The 19,723-nt window shown below is 40.9% G+C and overlaps 1 protein-coding gene and 1 pseudogene across 6 annotated transcripts in view; one reads left to right on the forward strand and one right to left on the reverse strand.

Moving 5' to 3' along the window:
• LOC131676869 (mushroom body large-type Kenyon cell-specific protein 1) overlaps positions 1-19,723 on the forward strand; it is a 398,326-nt gene that overhangs the window by 321,073 nt on the left and 57,530 nt on the right. For 5 of the 6 annotated variants that reach the window (XM_058956241.1, XM_058956244.1, XM_058956239.1 and 2 more), the window contains 3 exons: positions 1,454-1,875; positions 1,946-2,168; positions 2,251-2,458. In XM_058956241.1, coding sequence (XP_058812224.1) covers positions 1,454-1,875; positions 1,946-2,168; positions 2,251-2,458 — 853 coding nt within the window. The remainder of the gene's footprint in view (positions 1-1,453; positions 1,876-1,945; positions 2,169-2,250; positions 2,459-19,723) is intronic. The other variant, XM_058956240.1, reaches the window with a different exon arrangement.
• The window catches only part of LOC131676872 (FACT complex subunit Ssrp1-like), a 56,466-nt pseudogene that overhangs the window by 11,961 nt on the left and 24,782 nt on the right, over positions 1-19,723 (reverse strand).

A 19,723-nucleotide genomic window follows, 5' to 3' on the forward strand; every position in this document is an offset into this window, starting at 1 on the left:
AAAGCAAGAGATACGAAAAAAGAAGAATAAATTGGAGAAAAAAAAGAGAAAACTTAAACAGAAAGCATAAAATAAAAAGAATAAAGATAGAAGAAAAAAAGAATCAAGCAGAAAGAAATAAAAAAGAAGCAAGAATTGCGAAAAAATAAAATGGAAAAGAGAAGAAAACTTAAACAGAAAGCAAGGGAGGGGAAGCCGACAGAAAAAGAAAACAAAGGAAGAAAATAGAATACAGACGGGAGAAGAAAAAAGACCAGTAAAATAAAAAAAGAAAAAATAGGTCATAAAAAACGAATCGAAATTTTATAGAAGGAATGATAAAGACGGAAAAAGTAAAAAGGGAGTTGAAAGCAATAATCAAAAAATGGGAAGAAAAATATAGGCAGAGGTAAAAAAAGGCCGAAAGATGAGAGGGTAGCCGAAAAAAGGACAGAGGGAAATAAAAAAAGAAGAAGAAAACAGGAACACGAATAGAAGAAGGAAAAAAGAACCAAAAACAGGATGAAAGAGCAAAAAATGAAACTGAAGAAGAAGGAAGCACGAAGGAAAAAGATAAAATAGAAAAGGAATAAATAACCAAGAAAAAATATAAATGAAAAAGGGAAGAAAGAAGCAATCAGGAAAAAAGAATCCAGAAGCAAGAAGAAATAGAGAAAAAGAAAGAAACGTATTTTGTAGTAGTGAAAACGAAGAAGGATGGAAAAAGGAAGAACTAGAAAAGGGAAAATCGCGAATGAAAAGAGAAAACGGAAGAGAGACAGAAGGAAAACAACTGAAATAGAAGGATAAAGAGACAAAAAAGGGTGTATTGAAGAAAAGAAAATGAAAAGCGATATGAAGGTAAGAAATAGAGAAGCGAAAGAAGAAGAAAGAATAATGAATACATAGTACGGAATAAAGAACAAAGAACAATCTAAAATTAAAAACTTAAAACTAAAAACTAAAAACTAAGAACTAAAAACTAAAAACTAAAAACTAAAAACTAAAAACTAAAAACTAACAACTAAAAACTGAAAACTAAAAACCAGGAACTAAAAATTAAAACCTAAAAACTGAGAACTGAAAACTAAAACCAAAAAACAAAAAGAATAAGGAATGAGGAATACAGGATAATAATAAATGAAAATGAGCGAAAAAGGTAATAATAATCAAAAGCAGAAACAGAAAACATAAAAAAGATGACGTAAAATTTGTTCAAAAATTGGTTCGAAAGCGAAAATACCAAAATCATTCGAATCTATAAGTACAAAGCTGCACAACTCATTACAGTCTCATTCAGGTGTGAAACACGTAAAAAGAAAATAATGGATGCGCTAGTCGAAGTTGCAATTTAATGCGACATTAGTCTGCGTGTGTAAGAAAATGCTAGGAGCTTGTCAGAAGCAGGAAAAATAATATACATCCAGTTCATGCAGTCAAAGAGTTTAATTTGAACATTTGTTTTACATTCCAGCAGATAATCAAAACAATTCATCAGCCACACCGGAGCAGGATAAACTACTTAGGCAGGACAATTGTAACAATCTACTGAACAGTAAAATCATCATCAACAAAAACAACAACAACAACAACAGCAACAGTGCAACCAACAACAACAACAATAATAATATTTCAAGTGGAAACCTCGGCACCAGTCCGGTTGTCCCAGCAACGAGACCGGATGGAGCATTGGAATGCGCAGAAGGTGGACCCGGTGGTACGAACCGGGGGCAACAATCGCAGCCACCGACGCCGGTAGACTGGAAGCCGCAGGACAAGTGCTACTTCTGCGTCGACGGTAAGCTGCTTACGGTGAACGAAGCAGGCGAGCTGGTGCCCGAATCCGGCGTGGGGCCTAGTGTCCTACCGAAATCGGACCTGGACCTCAGTCACGGGGTAGGTTTTTTTGTTCGTTTTTTTTTTTTGGGATTTTTCTTCTCCTTATTCCGATCCATCTCTTCGTTAGGGCCTCAACGACAGTGACAGCGATTCGAGTGACAGCAGTGAACCGGATCTCCGTGCCGTCGTGGGACGACCGGGCTCTGCCTCGACGAAATCGCTGGCCGCCCTGTTGCGTAACGCTAGCGGGGTACCCCCGACGATGACATCGCTGCAATCGATGGCGGCCCAGTTTGCGGCCGTGGCGTCGCTACAGGGAATTCAACCGGGTCTGGCGCAGCTTTACAACCGTAAGTGTTCCGCATTATTGTTTTAGTTTTTGACAAATTTGATCCGGCATTTCATTGTTTTTTTTTTCTCTCTCGCGTCCAGCTCTGTGGTACTCCCAGCTGCAACAGCAGATGTCACCCTCTGGCAGCACGGAAACGACCACCGTCGGGGGCAGTCCGGCCGCGAAGGGAGAGGGAGTCGTACTTGGACTCGGCGGTGAACAGCCGCTAGATCTGAGTGCCAAACCGGGTACTTCCGGTCTCAATGCTGGGCTCATGATGAGCATGATGGATCCGAAGCATATCTACAAGTAAGTGGCAATTTTCTTCGTTCGCTGAGATAACGATCCGAATCCGAACTGTGTTTAATTAACCTCGAACCGAACGAATGAACGAACGAACGAACGGCCATATTTGAAGGGGAGTGTCGTCGAGTGGCCATAATCAAACGGGGACGACGATGGCAGCGATGCTAGATAAGAGTGTAATCTTTTCGTCGGAACCTCATCAAATCAAGTTGAAACTAACGTCATCGGGTGTCAATAATTGAATTTTCCGCTGTCGCTGCTGATGAAATTCGATAGTTTCGAACCGGCTGTGGTTCGAGTGGAAAATAACAGGAAAACGGAACTTTTTCCGTTGTTTTTCCGGATCGTTCTTTTTTCTCTGGTCCTTCTCAGCAGACAGGAATGGGGGGTGCCCTTCCTTCCAGGTGTTTTCTTCTTAGACTTGAAGGAAAGCTTATCGATCGATTGATTGTGATTTCGCTGCAATAAGGCGGACTAGAGGAAATAAAAAAACAATCGCTTTTTTCTTCTTTGTTCAGCACACGCAGCAAGCCATGGATAGAGCAGGGTTGCGCATCCTATTTCTGCTCTGCGGAGATACACACAGAATGTATTTGTTGTGAAAAAAAAGTTGCACAGAATAGGGAGGGTAACAAAACATAGACTTGTTATTGATGTATAAATTTTTAATTAGTAATTTGAGCATTTTCTGCATTGGAGAACACCCTTCCCCCTCGCCACCGTCATGCATTGCATCTCAGACGACGACCAACAAAGGTTTGCTAAAATGAAATTGACGAGGGGGCGCAACTGTCCATACTAGCCGTCGTCGTCGAAAAGGTTTGACCAGTGAAGGAATAAGTTACAAGTGGTGGAGTGAGAGTAATTAACGGGAACGCGATATGCGACTGTTTCGAAAGGCCAGGGGGTTGATTCACAAGTATTTTCCAGCTGGCAGGTGGTAAAGATATTTTCGTTTGAATAATAACTAGGGGTGCAACTCTTACCGGGACAAGGTTTTACAAGCAGCGGCATAATCAACATTTTAAGTATGAAGACAAATTTTAGCTGATGCTGTATGAGTTTTTCTTGCGTGAGGACATTTGAAAAATGGAGGGAACATTCCGTTATTCCGAATTCCATAGTTGTTAAATCGGTTCCAGGTCAGTCAGCCGGAAGCAGATTTGCTGAAAGAGCCATTTTAGCCAAAAATGTCATCGGATCCATTTGGCCGAAAACTGTCTTTTGTCCAAAAGGGCCTGATAGACCACAGAACCATTTGGCCGAAAGGGGTTTTTGAGCCGAAAGGGCCATTTGGCCGAAAGAGTGCAAGGGGAATTTGGCTCTGAGGGTAGTTTGGATGACAGAGTTATTTTAACAGAGAAGAAAATTAGGCACAAAAAAGTTCTCTGAGAAAAGGAGCCCTTCTACCGAAAGAGGGCCACTCGACCGAAAGTCATTTGACCGAAACTACAATTTCGTCGAGACGGCCATTTTAGTTGGTACAAAGAGCTATTTGGCTGAAAGCGCAATTTATCCTACAGAGCAGTTTCCATACGTCGCCGAAAGCTGAAACGGTCTGTTGGCCGAAAATTTGGCCGAGTGGGCCATTCGGACGATAGAACCATTTGGCAGGTAGGAGCTAAGCTGAAAGGATCATCTGGCTGTGGGGGAACTTTGTTGGGCAGGACAATTTTGGCCGAAAGGGCCATTTAGCAGAAAAGGCAATTGGACCGATAGGCTCATTTTGTTCAAAGTGCTCTTTAGCCGAGAAAGGGTAAGTTGACCGAAAATGCCACTTGGGATCATTTTGATGAAAGAGCCTTTTAGTCGAAAGGGTAGTCTCAGCGGATAGGGTTATTTTAACAGAGAGGACAATTAGGTCCATGGGGACAATCAACTAGAGAAACCATTTGGCCGAAAGGGTTTTATGAGCGAAGGAGTGCTTTGGCCGATAGGACCACTTGACCGAAAGGGCCATTTGGTCCATTTTGGCCAAAAGAGTGTTTGGCCAAAAGAGCAATTTCACCAACAGGGGTTTTTTTTACATTTATCCGAAAAGACCAATGATAACTGCTGCTGATTTGCCTTTTAGCCAAAAATTCCATTTTAGCTGAAAATTTTGGTTGGAAACGGTCATTTAACTGAAATGGATATTTGGATCATAGAACCATTTGACCGAAAGGGGTTTTGATCTAAAAGGGCCATTTGACCGGAAGGGCCACATAAGCTGAAAGGGCCATTTAGTTGTAAGGGAAGTTTGACCGACTGGGCAATTTTAGCCGAAATGGCCATTAGCAGCAAAGACCATTGGACCAATTGCCTCTTTCGGCCCATAGCGTCATTTGGCCGAGAAGGGTCATTTGGCCGAAAGGAATCATTTGGACAAAAGGGCCATTTTGTCGAAAAAGCGTTTTGGACGAAAGGATTATTTCAACAGGGAAGGAAATTGGCTAAAAAAGAGCAATTTTTACATTTCGACGAAAAGCCCACTGTGCTGATAAGATCATTTGAATCAATTTTAGCCGTAAAGATCATTGAGCCTATAAAGCCATTTGACCGAAAACGATCATTGATCGAAACGGTTATTTAGGGACATTTGGCCGAAAGAGGCTTCTGACCGAAAAAGATAATTTCGGTGAAAGAGCCTTTCGGCCAAAAGTACAATTTTTGTCGAAAGGGTATTTTAACATTTAGCCAGAAAAGTCATTTGTTCAAAAGGGTTTCATGAGCGAAGGAGCTTTTAGGCCGAAACGGCCACTAGATCGAAAGAGCTGTTTGACCGAAACGAACCTTTGTTCGAGATAGGCATTTTAGCTGAAGGATCAGTTGGCTAAAGAGCTTTTTGGCTGAAACAAAGCAAGTTGTACGTGTCGCCGGTCATTTGGCCAAAATAGTTATTTTAACCGTAAACGCCATAGGGTCTGAAAGGGTCTTTTAGCCTTAAACGATCATTTGAACCATAGAACCAATTAGCTGAAATGGTTTTTGAACCGAAAGGGTCATTTGGCCGGAAGGGGTCACTTAAGTTGAAAGGGTCATTTGGCTGCGAGTGAAATTTCGCCGAGAGGGCAATTTTTGGTCTAAAGGGCCATTTAGCAGAAAAGGCTATTGGAGCGAAAAGCTCATTAGGTCTACAGCGCCATTTGGTCGTGAAGGATCATTTGACCGAAAGGGCCATTTAGGACCATTTGGTCAAAAGGGTATTTTGTCGAAAGAATTTTTTAGCCGAAAGGGTTATTTTGACAGAAAAGGCCCATAGGGCCATTTACCCAGGAAAGTGCTATGAGTGAAGAAGCCTTTAGACCGAAAGGGCCACTTGACCGAAAAGGCCATTTGACCGAAACGGCTATTTGGTCGAGCCGGCCATTTCAGCTGAAAGAGCATTTGACTATGAGAGCCATTTGGCCAACAGGGCATTTTTTACATATCGCCCAAAAAGACCACTATGCTACAGTCTTTTGGCCGAAAAAGCCATTCGACCTAGAGAGCCATTTAACCGAAAGGGTAGTTTGACCGCAAAGAGTAATTTGGCCGAACGGGCCATTTACACCAAAGATTCATTTGACTGAAAGGAATTTTTGAGCAGAGGACATTTTGCTGGAAAAGGCCAGTTAAGCTGAAAAGGCCATTTGGTTGTGAGGGAAGTATGACTGACAGAGCATTTTAACCCGAAAAAGCTATTTATCAGAAAAGGTCACTCGATCGATACTCATAAACTCATTTGACCACTAGCACCATTTGGCCAAAAATTATAATTTGACCCCCTTTAGGACCATTTGGCCGAAAGAAGCATTTGGTCGAAAGTGTCATTTTCTCGAAAGAGCCTTCTTGCCGAAAGGTTTATTTTAACAGAGAAGGCAATTAGGCTCATAGAGCCATTTAGCCAGAAAGCCATTTGGCGGAAACCAACAAATAACCCCTTTGGTCGAAAGAGCCAATTGACCGAAAGAGCCATTCGACCAAAATTAGCCATTCGGTCGAGACGGTCATTTTAGTTGAAAAAGCATTTCGCTAAAACAGCCAATTAGCTGAAAGAGCATTTTTTACATTTAGCCGAAAAGGTCAGTGATGATAAGGTCATATGGTCGTAAAATCCGCTTAAGCTGTAAGGGTAATTGGGCCTATGGAGCCATTTGACCGAAAAGGCTATGTAACCGAAAGTCATTTAGGACCATTTGGCCGAAACAAACATTTATCCGAAAGGGTCATTTTGTTGAATGAGGCTTTTGGCCGCAGGGGCCATAGTGTCATTTGGCCGAAAGAGCCATTTAGCGAAAAGGACAGTTTTAGTCGAAAAGGTTATTTCAACAGAGAAGGAAATTAGGCCCATTTAACCAGAAGAGCCATTTGAACGAAAGGGTTTTATGAACGAAGGAGCCCCTTAGCCAAAATGTCCACTTGACCGAAAGAGCCATTTAACCGAAACGACCATTTGGTGAAGACCGCCAATTCAGCAGAAGGAGCATTTGGACAACAAAGCAATTTTTACATGTCACCGAAAAGACCCCTATGTTGATAGGGCAATTTAGCCGAAAAAGCTATTTTAGCCGATAGGTTTTTTGGTTGAAAACTGTCATTTGGCCGAGTGGGCCATTTGAACCATACAATCATTTGGTCGAAAGGCGATTTGAGCCGAAAGGACGATTTGACCGGAAGGGGCCACTGAAGTAGGAAAGTTCATTTGGACGTGAGGGATGTTTGGTCAACAAGACAATTTCAGGCTATTGGACAGATAGGCTCATTTGTCCCATTGCGCCATTTCGCCGAAAAGGGTCATTTGACCGAAAGGGCAATATTGGACCAACTGGCTGGAAGAAGCGTTTGACCGGAGGGGAGATTTTTGCCGCAATGGGCATTTTAACAGAGAAGGCAATTAAGCCCTAGGCTCATTTACCTGGAAAAGCCATTTTGGGCGAGACGGTTTTTTGAGCGAAGGAGCACTTTGACCAAAAGGGGCACTTGGCTAAAAGAGCCATATAAACGAAACGGCTATTTGATCGAGACGCACACTTGAGCTGAAAGAGTATTTGGCTAAAAGGGCCATTTGAGTGAAATCATTTGCCCATAAGCTTAAATTAGCTCACATGTCGCTTAAAAATATTTAACATTTAACTGAAAGTGTAATTTTAGTGAAAAACATAACTAGTCGGAATAATCATTTGACCGAAACGGTCATTTTGACCGAGAGTCATGTAAGCTAAAAAAGCAATCTCGCCGATAAGTTCGTTAAGGCCATTTGGCTGAAAGATCCGATTAACCGAAAGGCCAATTTGAACCAAAGGGAAATTTAACTGGAAGAACCTTTAAGGAACCTTTTGGATGAATGAATATTTTGGCTGAAAGGGCCATTTACCGCAAAGGATAATTCTAGTCGAAAGTACGATTTTAGTCGAAAGATTCATTTCAGTCGATAGGACAATTTGGGCGAAGGAACCATTTAACTAAAAGTGTCGTTTCAGTTATTTAACCGAAAGTGCATTTTTAGCCGAAAGAGCAATTTGATCGATAGGGTCATTTAGTCTATAAGGCCATTTGGACGAAAGAGCCACTGGTTGAAAAAGCATTTGGACGCAATAGGCATTTGGCTGAATGGGTCATTTTCTCGAAAGGGCCTTTTGACCGAAATGACAATTTTAACTATTTAATAATTTTAGCAGAAAAGACGAAAATGCCCTTTGGTAAAAAATACCATTCGACTGAAATGCCCTTTAACACATTTGACCTAAAAGGCCTTTTGCCCGTGAATGTCATTTTAGCCAAAAGAGAAATTTAGGAAGCAGGGCAATTTTAACCGACAGGGCCAATCCACCGAAAAGGCCAGTAGATCGATAGAGTCAGTGGCCCAAAAGAGGTCATTTGACCGAAAAAGTCATAGAACCAATTGGCCGAAAGAGCCATTTTAGCCAAAAAAGTTAATTTAGCCGAAACGGCCATTTGTCCAAAAATCCTTTTGCCTAAAAATGCAAAATCTTCGAAAGGGCAATTTTAGCCAACATTTAAGACTACTGGGCAGGTAGTCAAAAGAGCCAATAGGCTCTTTTGACTAAATTTATTTTAGTCAAAAGGGCCATTTCGCCGAAAGAGCCATTTGACTGAAAGATTAATTTGTCCGAAGCGGAAATGTATAGTTTCAATCGTTAATGCCATTTGATCAAAGTGGATATTGGTCTGAGAAAACTTGTTGGGCTTAAGGGTCATTTGGTCGCAAGAGCATTTTGACCGAAAGGCCATTTTTTATCGAAAGGGTCATTTTTGCAGAAGAGGCAATTACGCCCACAGCGCCACTTAGCCAAAAAGCCATTGGGCATTTGGCAAAAAACGCCAATCGACTGAAAGAGAAATTTGGCCAACAGGGCAATTTTTGCCGATAGGACTATTTTACCAAAAAGGCCGTTAGTGTCTTTTGACCGAAAAAACATGTGAACGAAAGAACCATTCGGATGAAATAGTTAATTTAGCCGGAATGGCCATTTGTTATTCGTCCAAATGTGCAATTTGTCCGAAAGGGCAATTTTAGCCCAAAAGTACATTTAAACCGAAAGGCATTTTAATCAAAAGGGCCCTTTTTCCGAATGAGCCAGCTGGCTGAAGGAATCATTGGGCGGTAGGTCAATTTATCTGAAATGACAACTTCAGCCGATAGGAGACTTTAGTCGATAGAGCCATTTGGGCGACAAGGCCATTTGTCTGAAAAGGTCGTTAAGTTGGAAAGGTTATTTGGCCGAAAGGGCAACCAGGCTGAACGGGCGATTTAGCGGAAAGGGTAATTTGGTCAGAAGAGAGTAATTTAAACCAAAGGGAAAATTTCAACAGAAAAAGGAAATTACGCTCAAGGACCATTTCACCAAAAAAGCCATTTGGCTGCCAAGGTTTTATGAGCGAAAGAGCTCATTTACCGAGAGGACCGTTTGGCCGAAAGAGTAATTCGGCCTAAACGTTTGTTGAGCGAAAAGGCCGTTTAACCGACAGAAATGGTCAGTTCGTCGAGGGTCATTTAAGCTAAAAGCATTTGGCAAACAGAACAATTTTAATCAAATGGGTCATTTCACCGGAAAGGTTTGACGAAGGAACCTTTGACGTTTGACCAAAAAGGATCGTTTAGTCTAAAAGGGTAATTTGACCGAAAGGGCACAGGACCATTTGACCGAAAGAATAATTTTACCCAAAAGGGCTATTTGATCGAAAAAGAATATAAAAGCCAAAAGGGTCATTTGGTCGAAAAGGCCACTTAGCTGAAAGGCGGAGAAGCCGCTTGGCTGAAAGTGTCGGTTGGTTTCAAAAGTCATATAGCCGAAAGGGTAATCAGGCCGAAAAGGCAATTTAACTGAAAGGGCATTTTAATTTGGTCGAAAGCGACATGTGACGGAAAGGGTCTTTTGACCGAAAGGGTAATTTTAGCCGAATTCGCCGACTAAATTAATGATTTTGTTCCAGTGAAGACCGATTTATTTTGATGCTATAAAATACTAAACCCATTTAACTTTTATTTTTCGTCATCAGTTAGTTTCATTCGAAAAATTTAGCAAGGTATGTATAGAAAAAAAAAATGTTTCTATCAAGTTGTGATATTTTCTGATTTGGCGCAATCTGACTACTTCAATTTTCTCTGGTGATTTTATAGTGAAATTTTTTCGCATGTTGTGTACTGATGCATCGTTGATAAATTACTCATATTTACAGAACTGATATATTTTCATATCTAACTGATCCATTGAAAACAAAAATAATCGGCTTTATTGAAGCGTTTTGGGAATCATTTTTTTTATCGATTTCCAATCTTTTTCGGTCGTTTTAAAGCCTTGCCAAAAAATAATTCTGATGCATTAAACTGACCAAAAATCCTCCATTTCAAATATAATAACTGCCATGGCATACATTCCGAGAAGGAACCGTTTCAATTGATACGAAACCCATCCGGTCGACACTCCGGCAGGATACCAAACAACTACTGAAACAATGAACTCGTCAACCAAAAAAAAAAACAATATTTCTATGAATCGAGGTCAAAAAACGACAAAAACAAAAGAACGGGCACTGCATTCAATTTAGCTAAAACAAACTCCCGGCAGCTCCGAAAAGTGGCGAGCGAGGGAACGCGTAGTAGGCCGTGGATAAATTCGAGGGAAATCCATCAACAGCAACAACAAAAAACGGCAAACGAAAAAAGTCCACAATGAAAATGGACTCGTTTTGAGTGATTGAAATGCTGTTTGTAAGCGTTCTTTTGTTTTGTTCGAAATGATTCAATGGGTGTTCGATATAAATACTAGAAACGCGTTGAAAAAAAATACAAAAAGAGCCATTGGATTGTTTCACAAATATTGAATGCAAATAACTAAAATTGTTACCCGTTATGTTATTCATTTTTTTTTGTTGCAACCCAAACGCCACAAACCAATTATTTTTCTATACCCAACTGGATTGTTTTATTAGTATCTACTGCAGCAGGTTTTCATTAAATCAAATTTGTATTACTGTCAGTTCCCATAGGGAGAAAACGAGAGAAACAAAAAAAAATCACCACCAACCAATCAAACATCATTTGTCAGATCGCTGCCGAGGCCTGAAATTTGACTCAACCATGTGCGCTGCCACTGCCGACGAGGGGGCACTATCGAAAATGAATGGCAATCACTGTAAAATCACTTTCCTTTTCGGTTCAAACAACAACAAGAAAAAAAAAGTCGTAAACACATGAGATCCAAAGACAACCCGACTCCCAGTTCCAGCTGTGTTCCCAGAGCATTATTAGCCTCGATGACGAACAACACTCAAGCTGAAAGGGGATGAACAGGAGCAGAAGTCGTGTGAGGTTGAGGGGTAAGCAAAAAAAGAAGATATTTCACTTTCCCCCAAAAACCAGGAGTTTTTCGCAACATCTTCATGCCCCGCGGTCTCATCTGCTCGCTGCAAACCCCCCGTTCATGTCACATGATGCCGGTGGTACTCGTTCCGACTGGATGTGCATAATTAAAAACTCTACCGCGTTTCGGGTTTGCACAAGCGGGATCGTGTGTGTGTGTGTGTGTGCGCAACTGTTTGGCTGATTGTGTGATTCGTTAAAATGTAAGGAAAGTGGGATCATCGAGTTGGCATATGGAATCTCTCACGTAGTTTTATTTTTTTCGGGTTCACTGAGAAAAAGGCTGCTAGATTGAAAAGTCTTCAGAGCCATCTGCGATCAGAATACCCTAACTGTCACTTTTACTATATATTTTTCAATTTTTTGACGATGAAGTTGCAAAACTGGTTGACAATCTTGTCAGTAAATTCGATTTGCCTTCATAAATTTTAAAAAAGCGTCGTCGACAAACTGGCAGCACTGCACCGTTCCCCCTTTCGATGTTTGTGACGAACGAAATGCATTCTGGCATACCGCAAAAGCAGTTAGCAGCCTCAGCAAAAATACAAGCAGAGCTGCTCTTTTTTTTGCGCGAAATTTATATCAATCGTAAAACATATATCTGACAAATTAAAAAATCTTTCTTTTGACATTACCCGCTCCTGCACCCGCCTTCGCCAGGTTTTCACCGACGTGGAACCCTGCGTACGCAAATTTGGACCATGTGTGCCAAAACCGAGCTGTAACGTCATTGCCCCTGGTTTCGAGCGGTTTAATCGTAACAATCAGTGTCGCTGCTGGCTGAGAGAACCGTGTGGTGCGCGCTGGGAAGGTTCGTTAACCTCGCGTGAACCTGCAATTGGATGAGCAATGAGGGTAATGTCCCAACGTTGAGTTGGGGAAAAACACGTGACTTATCAAAGGAGGTTGGGTAAAGATTACCAAATACGTACGGTTCTTATGAAAGAAAGAGTGTAAACGGGGGCGATCATAGTTAATAAGTTCATTACCTTGTACACAGCTCACCTGGGTTCGATTCCCAACTCAGTATATAGAGCTAGAATTTTTTCTAACCCGAAAAACGAGGTGAATGACCCAAAAGTTGGAGCCACTATATTTTTTTTTTGAGAGTTGTCCTACGGGAGCTGTAGGATTCTTGGAAGGGTTCTCCGTAAGAATCACTCACTACGATTGCAGACAAGATGGGAAATGTCACCCACTAAAACATTGCTTAAGGCCAAATAGACCTTTGCTACTAGAGCCGAGGATAGGGACTTTCGGGCGTAACCGACTCACTAGTCTCCGGTCATGTCGCCATGTTTGTCTAGTGGATATGAGCAAACTTTTTGTTTGATGAAACCAATTGAAGGCATGAGGCTACGCCACTAGGAGCAGGGGAAGGTGCTGAAACGTGCTAAACCGGGGTGTTTTAATGTTGGCGAGATCACGGGCCTTAGTATGTGTGGACGATTGCAATTACATGTTCGCGTTTGTGATCAGATTTGTTTTATCGCGAAGACCACGAGCGTTTGTACGTTTGGAATGCGAGAGATTGTGAGTGTATATGAGAGAATATGCAATTGAATGTGTTAGTGTTAATCTATTTTTAGATTTACCAGGAAAGTAATGACGAATAAAGATAAAAAGAAAAGAACACATGTTACATACAATCAAACTACTTGAGCTCGTCTAAATGCCAGCAAATGATATTTATTTACCACTAATGACAATCACATTCTATTAGAATTTTGACATACTATGCTGATGCTGACCGAAAATGAGTGATTCACGTCCGTCGGCAAATTAACCGTACCTTAAATTATCCAATCAGATCTTCTCTATTGAATCGAATCGAATGCTCGAATTGAACACCAAATACAGTGACTAACGAATCCAAGGAAGTAATGAATTACCCACTATTCTATCACATACGCCAATTCTGCATTAATTCCTAGACCCAGCTGTCACAAACTCTCAGACGAACATATACACAGATAGAAATACGACTAGCATATAACAATTGTACAGTATTACTAAAATTACAATTAGTACTACACTAATAGGATTCTACTTTTACAGTTCATTAAGGGGGTCCTCTTATATATATGTTCAAAAAGTACCTAATGTTTGATCATTTTTTAAGAAGTAAAATGACTTAGAAATGTGCGCTATTCTGCAAAATGTTTATTAAGGTTTAATGTACAAAATAAAAATTTTCGACAGTAAAGTGTCAAAAATGGCATCCAAAAAGGTAGCTCCAGGAAAAAGTTTTTTGAAAACCAACCTCATCTGCACGGGCACGATACAGGTCGCTATTCGTCATCTACAAGCAGCAAACCAAAACGATCTTGAAGATTACATTCCTAAAAAACATGAAATACATCGATATAAAAACAAAATGGCGGTTACTTGAAAATAAAGTATCGTTTTTTCGCCTGATTTTTCCACTTTGGCCGGCTGTAAAAAATCGTTAATGATCAAAATATTGCGATTTTGTAGGTTGCAGCGCCCGAGAATGTTGTCTTCTTTTAGGCCGGCAAAACCCGAAGTTGATTGGTTGAAGGGTTCAAAAACGAGAATGCCCGCAGATTCGAAAAATCTTGTTCCGAGAAAGCCATACCATGTTGGACGCCATTTTTGATACCTTACACTCGAAAATTTGTTTCAAAAAAAATATTAAACATTAGGTACTTCTTGCCACAATTATATAAGAGGATCCCCTTTAAGGTTGTTCGTTAGTTTGGGCTGGTGCAGAGCATGAAAAAACACAAAACATAAAAAAGGCCCACGAGTCCTCTCGGTTTCCTCCATGCACCACTATCGAGGTGTAATGGAACAACCATCTTAAAGCAATTGTTTGTCAGAGGTTAGTTTAAACTGGTGCACGAAATATGTTTGATGATGTTAGCAATATCGTCAAACCCATCAACCTAAGGGAAGCTCCCTGTGGCTTTGTCCTGTTTACAACACTCCACTATCAGCTGCGGAGACCGCGCCGTGAATCGCTTGAGACCATCAAAAGTAATTCGCTGAATGAACTAAAGGTCGTACCGGCCGAAACCTATACCAAGTGTACGGGTAATTGGATCAACCGTCGGGGTACTTGTATTAACCCAAAAAAGCCTAGTTTAAATGCGATACTAAAGATTTCTATTGAAATGTATAAAAATGTTGTTTTTTTTTTGTAACCAGTCCGGGTCACCTTTGATCAGATAATAAGCTCATAGTTACGACATTCTGTCTAGGGCAAGCAAATGACGCTACTGGTGACAAATATTTCATGAAGCACAACCGCGTCTACATGCCCGCTCACAAAGCTGAGATCGAGGGGGTTGATTACCGATTCGAGCTTGTCATATGTTAAACATTCTTAAAGTATAAAAAAAATCAACAGAAGTACGAGATCAACCGTTTGATGGACCCCTTGCTTCAGTGATGGAAAATTATTAGGTCGTCTCGGGTGGCCCTTGGTGAGGCTGTTTTGCGTTTAATTACGTCTTTTTCGACCACGGTCGCTGCCTGTTCGGTTGTTTGTACCGCGTGACCACTAGACTGCCCAGAGAAATAATGAATTTTTGAATACGCAATCGGCCCACCCCTGATACCATACCATGTACTGCTAGGCCCCATGCAAAACTGACTCAGACATCACTTCGTTAAAAGTTTAATAACTTCTTTTAACAAAGCCGGATTTACTAGCAGTCTTCGACAAAGTTGTAGATAATTAAATTATCTTTCTTATTTTCACTTACAGTGATAATACGATGCATACAGTGCCACCTAGTGGCGAAAATGCGACCAAGTGGGTTTTCTCCATGTAAATTGTAGAAAAATCCCATGCAAACTTCAGGTACGTTGGTCCGGTAGCTAGACTTGTTCGATTTGATACAAGTACTCCTGGTGGGACCCGGAATCGACTCAGTGGTGGGCCGATAGGTGTCATTTTTTTCCTGTCACTCTAGTGACCACTAAATACTAAAATACACTAAGGTTCTGTATGACAATTGCGAAGAGAATAATAAGGGTAATTCTTGCATTGGAAATACTGAAAAGTGGGAGTTATTTTGGGAGGAGTCCATATGATAGATTACCATGCCCCGCGTATATACAGCACCCGAGGAATACGAAGCGTTCCCTTAAAAGACGTCGCAAGCACTCTTTTGCAGAAATACTAAAAAGAGCTACGCCACTCACCCCAACTAATGGTTATGCTCTCTTGGCTCAGGAAGAGTGTGACTCTGACTATCGCCATGTGATGACATCTTTTACTGCTCCTAGAAACTGTAAGCAGATGAGATTCCTTGTTAAGGGATAAATTTTTCTCCCAAATACAACAGCTCGATGAATCACTGACAAAAAGCCGAAGAAAACAACAACTGGTGTTAAAAATTTAAGGTCAAACTAGGAGTTTCTAGCACTTTCAAACAATAGTTCAGTGTGTGCCTGGAAATAGCACACCTACTCGGACTTGTTTTACAATGTAGGCCAAAATTTGATTTTTTTACTTGAAGCTACAACAGGAAACTATCGAATTTATTCATGAAGAGACAATGAAAAAAATTTGAGCGGCCTAAAATAAACAAAAATAATATATACGCGCGCGGTGTTTTTTCACATTTCTTGTTAGCATACGATCACAGATCCCACTGGATCGTCACTAAGGCCGCTGCCGTTCGGAACGAAACTGAGTCAGCCTCCACTCCTAACCGCTGTCAAAATGTATGAACTGACAGCGTTTGGTGCCAAAACTCGTACCAGCCCCGGGTTCAAGCGAAAACGGCTAAAAGCGGCTCGTACCCCAGCTGGCACCGCTGGGGAGATAAGGGTTGCAGTTCTATGTCAGAGGTGAATGGCGGCATCGTGTGGCCTCATGTTGCACAATAATACAGTTTTGCTAACCCGATTCCGGCACTTTTTACTCAACTAATATTAAATTAACCGTGCAGCAATATTTAGTACTGCATCTTCAGAAACTCTAACGAAACGAAATTTTTAAAAGCATGATAGTTTTCTGATAGTCTTATTTTACTCAAAACCTGTCGATAATATTAAAACTCTTCCACAATAAATGCAATTTATCGACTCTGTTAACCCCTTCATGCCCATGTTGTTTGGGGACAACAACGTTTTCAAACAGCTATAACATTTGATTCAAGCAAGATTTACTCACAAAACAAAGTAAGGCTAATAAATGTGACTGTTGCCTTTCATTTAAGTATTAACAGTTACAAGGATCAGCTCTAGAACTGTAGTTATTGCAATTAGTCTGATTGGATTCCGATACAGCAGTGCTGCCAGGGACAGTTTACGTTGATGACGGAAAATGAATTTTCCATATATCTTCGTTATGTTGCAATATTATTTAAAAATGATAAAACTTATCAATTTAGACTATCTTTGGCTACATTTTTCTCGCAATTGGACTATTGTAAAAATAGTAGGAGAACTGTATTGAGCGTTGGAAGGAAAAAATTGAGCAGCTTCTAGCACTGCTTGGGTAGCACCTATCTTTATGAAAAAGGCTTTTCGCATTTCTTGACGCCACCGTTTTCAAGGAAAATAGTTTTGAAACCCTACATGTACCAGAAAAAAGTTGGGCATGAAAGGATTAAATACAAGACGTTAAGTGATAAATTTAACGAAAGTAAAAGGTATAATACAAACGCGTAAATTTCAGTAAAATTTGTTTAAATCGCTATACCTAATCCAAGAGCTTAGGTACCTTTGACAACTTGGTATAGGTTTAATAGTTCTAAAACTTTTTTGAAGACAACAGATCACTAGAATGCCAAAAAAAGGTTAGCACCGAAGCGCCACGTATGCTAACACCTAGTTTACATCATCAAAATAAGGCGCACGTCAACCTAAGATACTTTACTGAATACAGCATTTCCAAAAATAGCATACCCAAAGCGTTAGAAGTTTAGTCTAGCTAATTTCACATTTCCCATACATTCCATTGGAATCCTAATGAACATCATATGACCAACTCGGTGTGTTGCCGGCCCGCATCAGAGCCCTGCTACAGAATCGTCTGGAAACCTAAAGTTGCAAAGCTAGGGTACTATTCTCACAACCCCGCCATCTAACGATTAGAAGAAATTTTCCTTCTAGTCCCTGTGCATCCCAGCAGAATCATTCCCGATGTCCCGATTCGTGATGTCTTTGTAGCCCGAGGCTGCAATTTGTGTCGTTGAACTAATATTTGCCAAAAATCTGCCGGAATGTGTTCTTCTTTTTCCTGCCATCGTTATCCGCCTGCTCATTCTTGCCGCTCTTAGTCTTGGATATATCCTAAAGCATGGCGAAAAACAACTGTGAGACTTATTTCCAAGAGTCTTAGACTTATCAGCTTAAGCCCTTTTCTTCCAAAAGCTTTAGAAAGGATGATCGTTTTTCATATCAGGAACGTTAGCGTTGTTGAATATCCATTGTACAAAATGCAACATGCATATCGGTGTGGAAAATCCACGATCACTCTGCTTCACAATGTTGTTTACAACATTGAAAAGGCTTCTCGCTCAAGCAATCTAGCTTAGGTGTATTTCTAGATATTGATGGAATTTTTGAAAAATGTGTCCATCCAGTCTATTCTGAAAACGACGCGCAGTAATGGACTCTTGAGTGTATCTCGGGTTGGGTAAACGCAATGCTTAGTAACCGCACTCTTTGATCGTCACTGAAACAGGCAGAGATAAGGAAATTGAGTATCTGGTTGCCAACGGCTTCTTGAGTTGCTCAGATTTCCAAACCACGGGTTTACGGACGATTTCCAAAAACAAATTACTGTACTTTCCATCAGGACAATCTTTGACTGGAATAAACATAAAGAGATGTCGAACAGTAGTGTCGAAAAGTTAAATTATCTGTCAATCAAAACAAAACTTCAATGGTTCTTTGCTCGAAGCAGCAAATCGCTACCGGAGCTCGACTCCTGCAGTTCTTTGATTCTGAGCTACTGTGTGCAGATCAAGTTAAATGCGTTGGAGTCATATTGGATTCCAAACTGAACCGCTCTGCTCACGTTGAGGTCAGATTCAAGAAAGTATGCGTGCAGACAAAATTTTGGAAAGAGCTTGGGTCTCAAACCCAAATATATCTATTGGATTTGCACGTTAATTGTACGTCCAATAACGTCCTACGGCCTTGTGTGGTGGTAGGGGGCGAAGTCCAGTCAAAGCTTAATCATTTGCAAAGAAGTTAAGGTGCTTTAACCACAACTCCGACTGCTGCCCTTGAGGCTCTTCTAAATATTAAAACATTACACATTCATGATCTTGCTACCAGTCGTGTGGTCACAAATGGTTACAAATGGTTGCTCCCAGCGATATTACATCATGAAATGTCCTGTAAACATGTAGTTTCTTTACAGGACATTTCATGCAAAGATTCCCTCTGGAGAGGAGCGATTTTTCGAAACTCCACTGCGGCATGCTAACCAAGGCTTTAACGGCCCACTGCAAATTCAATTATCAAATGGAAACTATTCAGTGCGCTGAGTCATTTTCATGTAATCTTTGTGAATCTGACTGCTGAACCTCATATCATCTGATATGAGCAGTAGCGCAATTACGATTTCCAGTTTTCAAATAGACGACATCGTGTTGGGACTACTGCAACTCAGAGACATACTAAAGGTCCTTATCCAATGCGGTAGAGATCTTCAGGTTTTCTCGTAAGCGATATGAACTACTTGTGAGTTCGACTTACCAGCTGTTTGTTTTTGTATTGTCTTTTTTCCCAACCTTCCAATTCTACTTCAGGTCAGGTAAATGATGAGAGTACACGGCAAAACACAAATCTACAACTACACACGGGGAGCGTGCTATTTGAGCCAATATAGTCGGATACGAATTATATATCAAACAGGATTCGCAGTTTTAACATAGCTTTAAAATTTTCGTAAAAATAAAAACTACTAAACGCACGTGTGCTGAACGTTATGTTCAACCATTTCGTCATTTGTTACAGGTGGACAGACCACACCTACTGCTCAAACAACATACGTTACCTGCGAGCATCAGGTAGCAACATGCCCGTTACGTTTACGATTGAAAACATAGCTTTGCACCTAAAAGCATGACGACATTCTCAAATCAGTCGAACTTCGATTCTGCACCAGTCTAATTCGATACCAACTTCCAGCAACTTTTGTATGTGTCAGTACTGGTCGCAACTCGAACCACACGATGACTGGTTCCGATCGCAATTAAGCCAACCATCAAATGACACACCAGTGCCTCCGGTGGAACGTGATTCACCTAGTCATTGATCGAGCGAACGCGCGTGCCGATTTCTGACGATCGAATTATGCCCTCCTTCAGGTTTCAGCTTAGATTACTCAGAACCTTCTCAGAGGTTCCTCCAAACAAAAACACACACACACACACACACAATCGGTTCGATGAGCCAACCAGTCGAAGCTTCGCTAAATGTCACGTGGT

This window comes from Topomyia yanbarensis, chromosome 1 (genome assembly GCF_030247195.1).
Source record: "Topomyia yanbarensis strain Yona2022 chromosome 1, ASM3024719v1, whole genome shotgun sequence".
Lineage (NCBI taxonomy): Eukaryota > Metazoa > Arthropoda > Insecta > Diptera > Culicidae > Topomyia > Topomyia yanbarensis.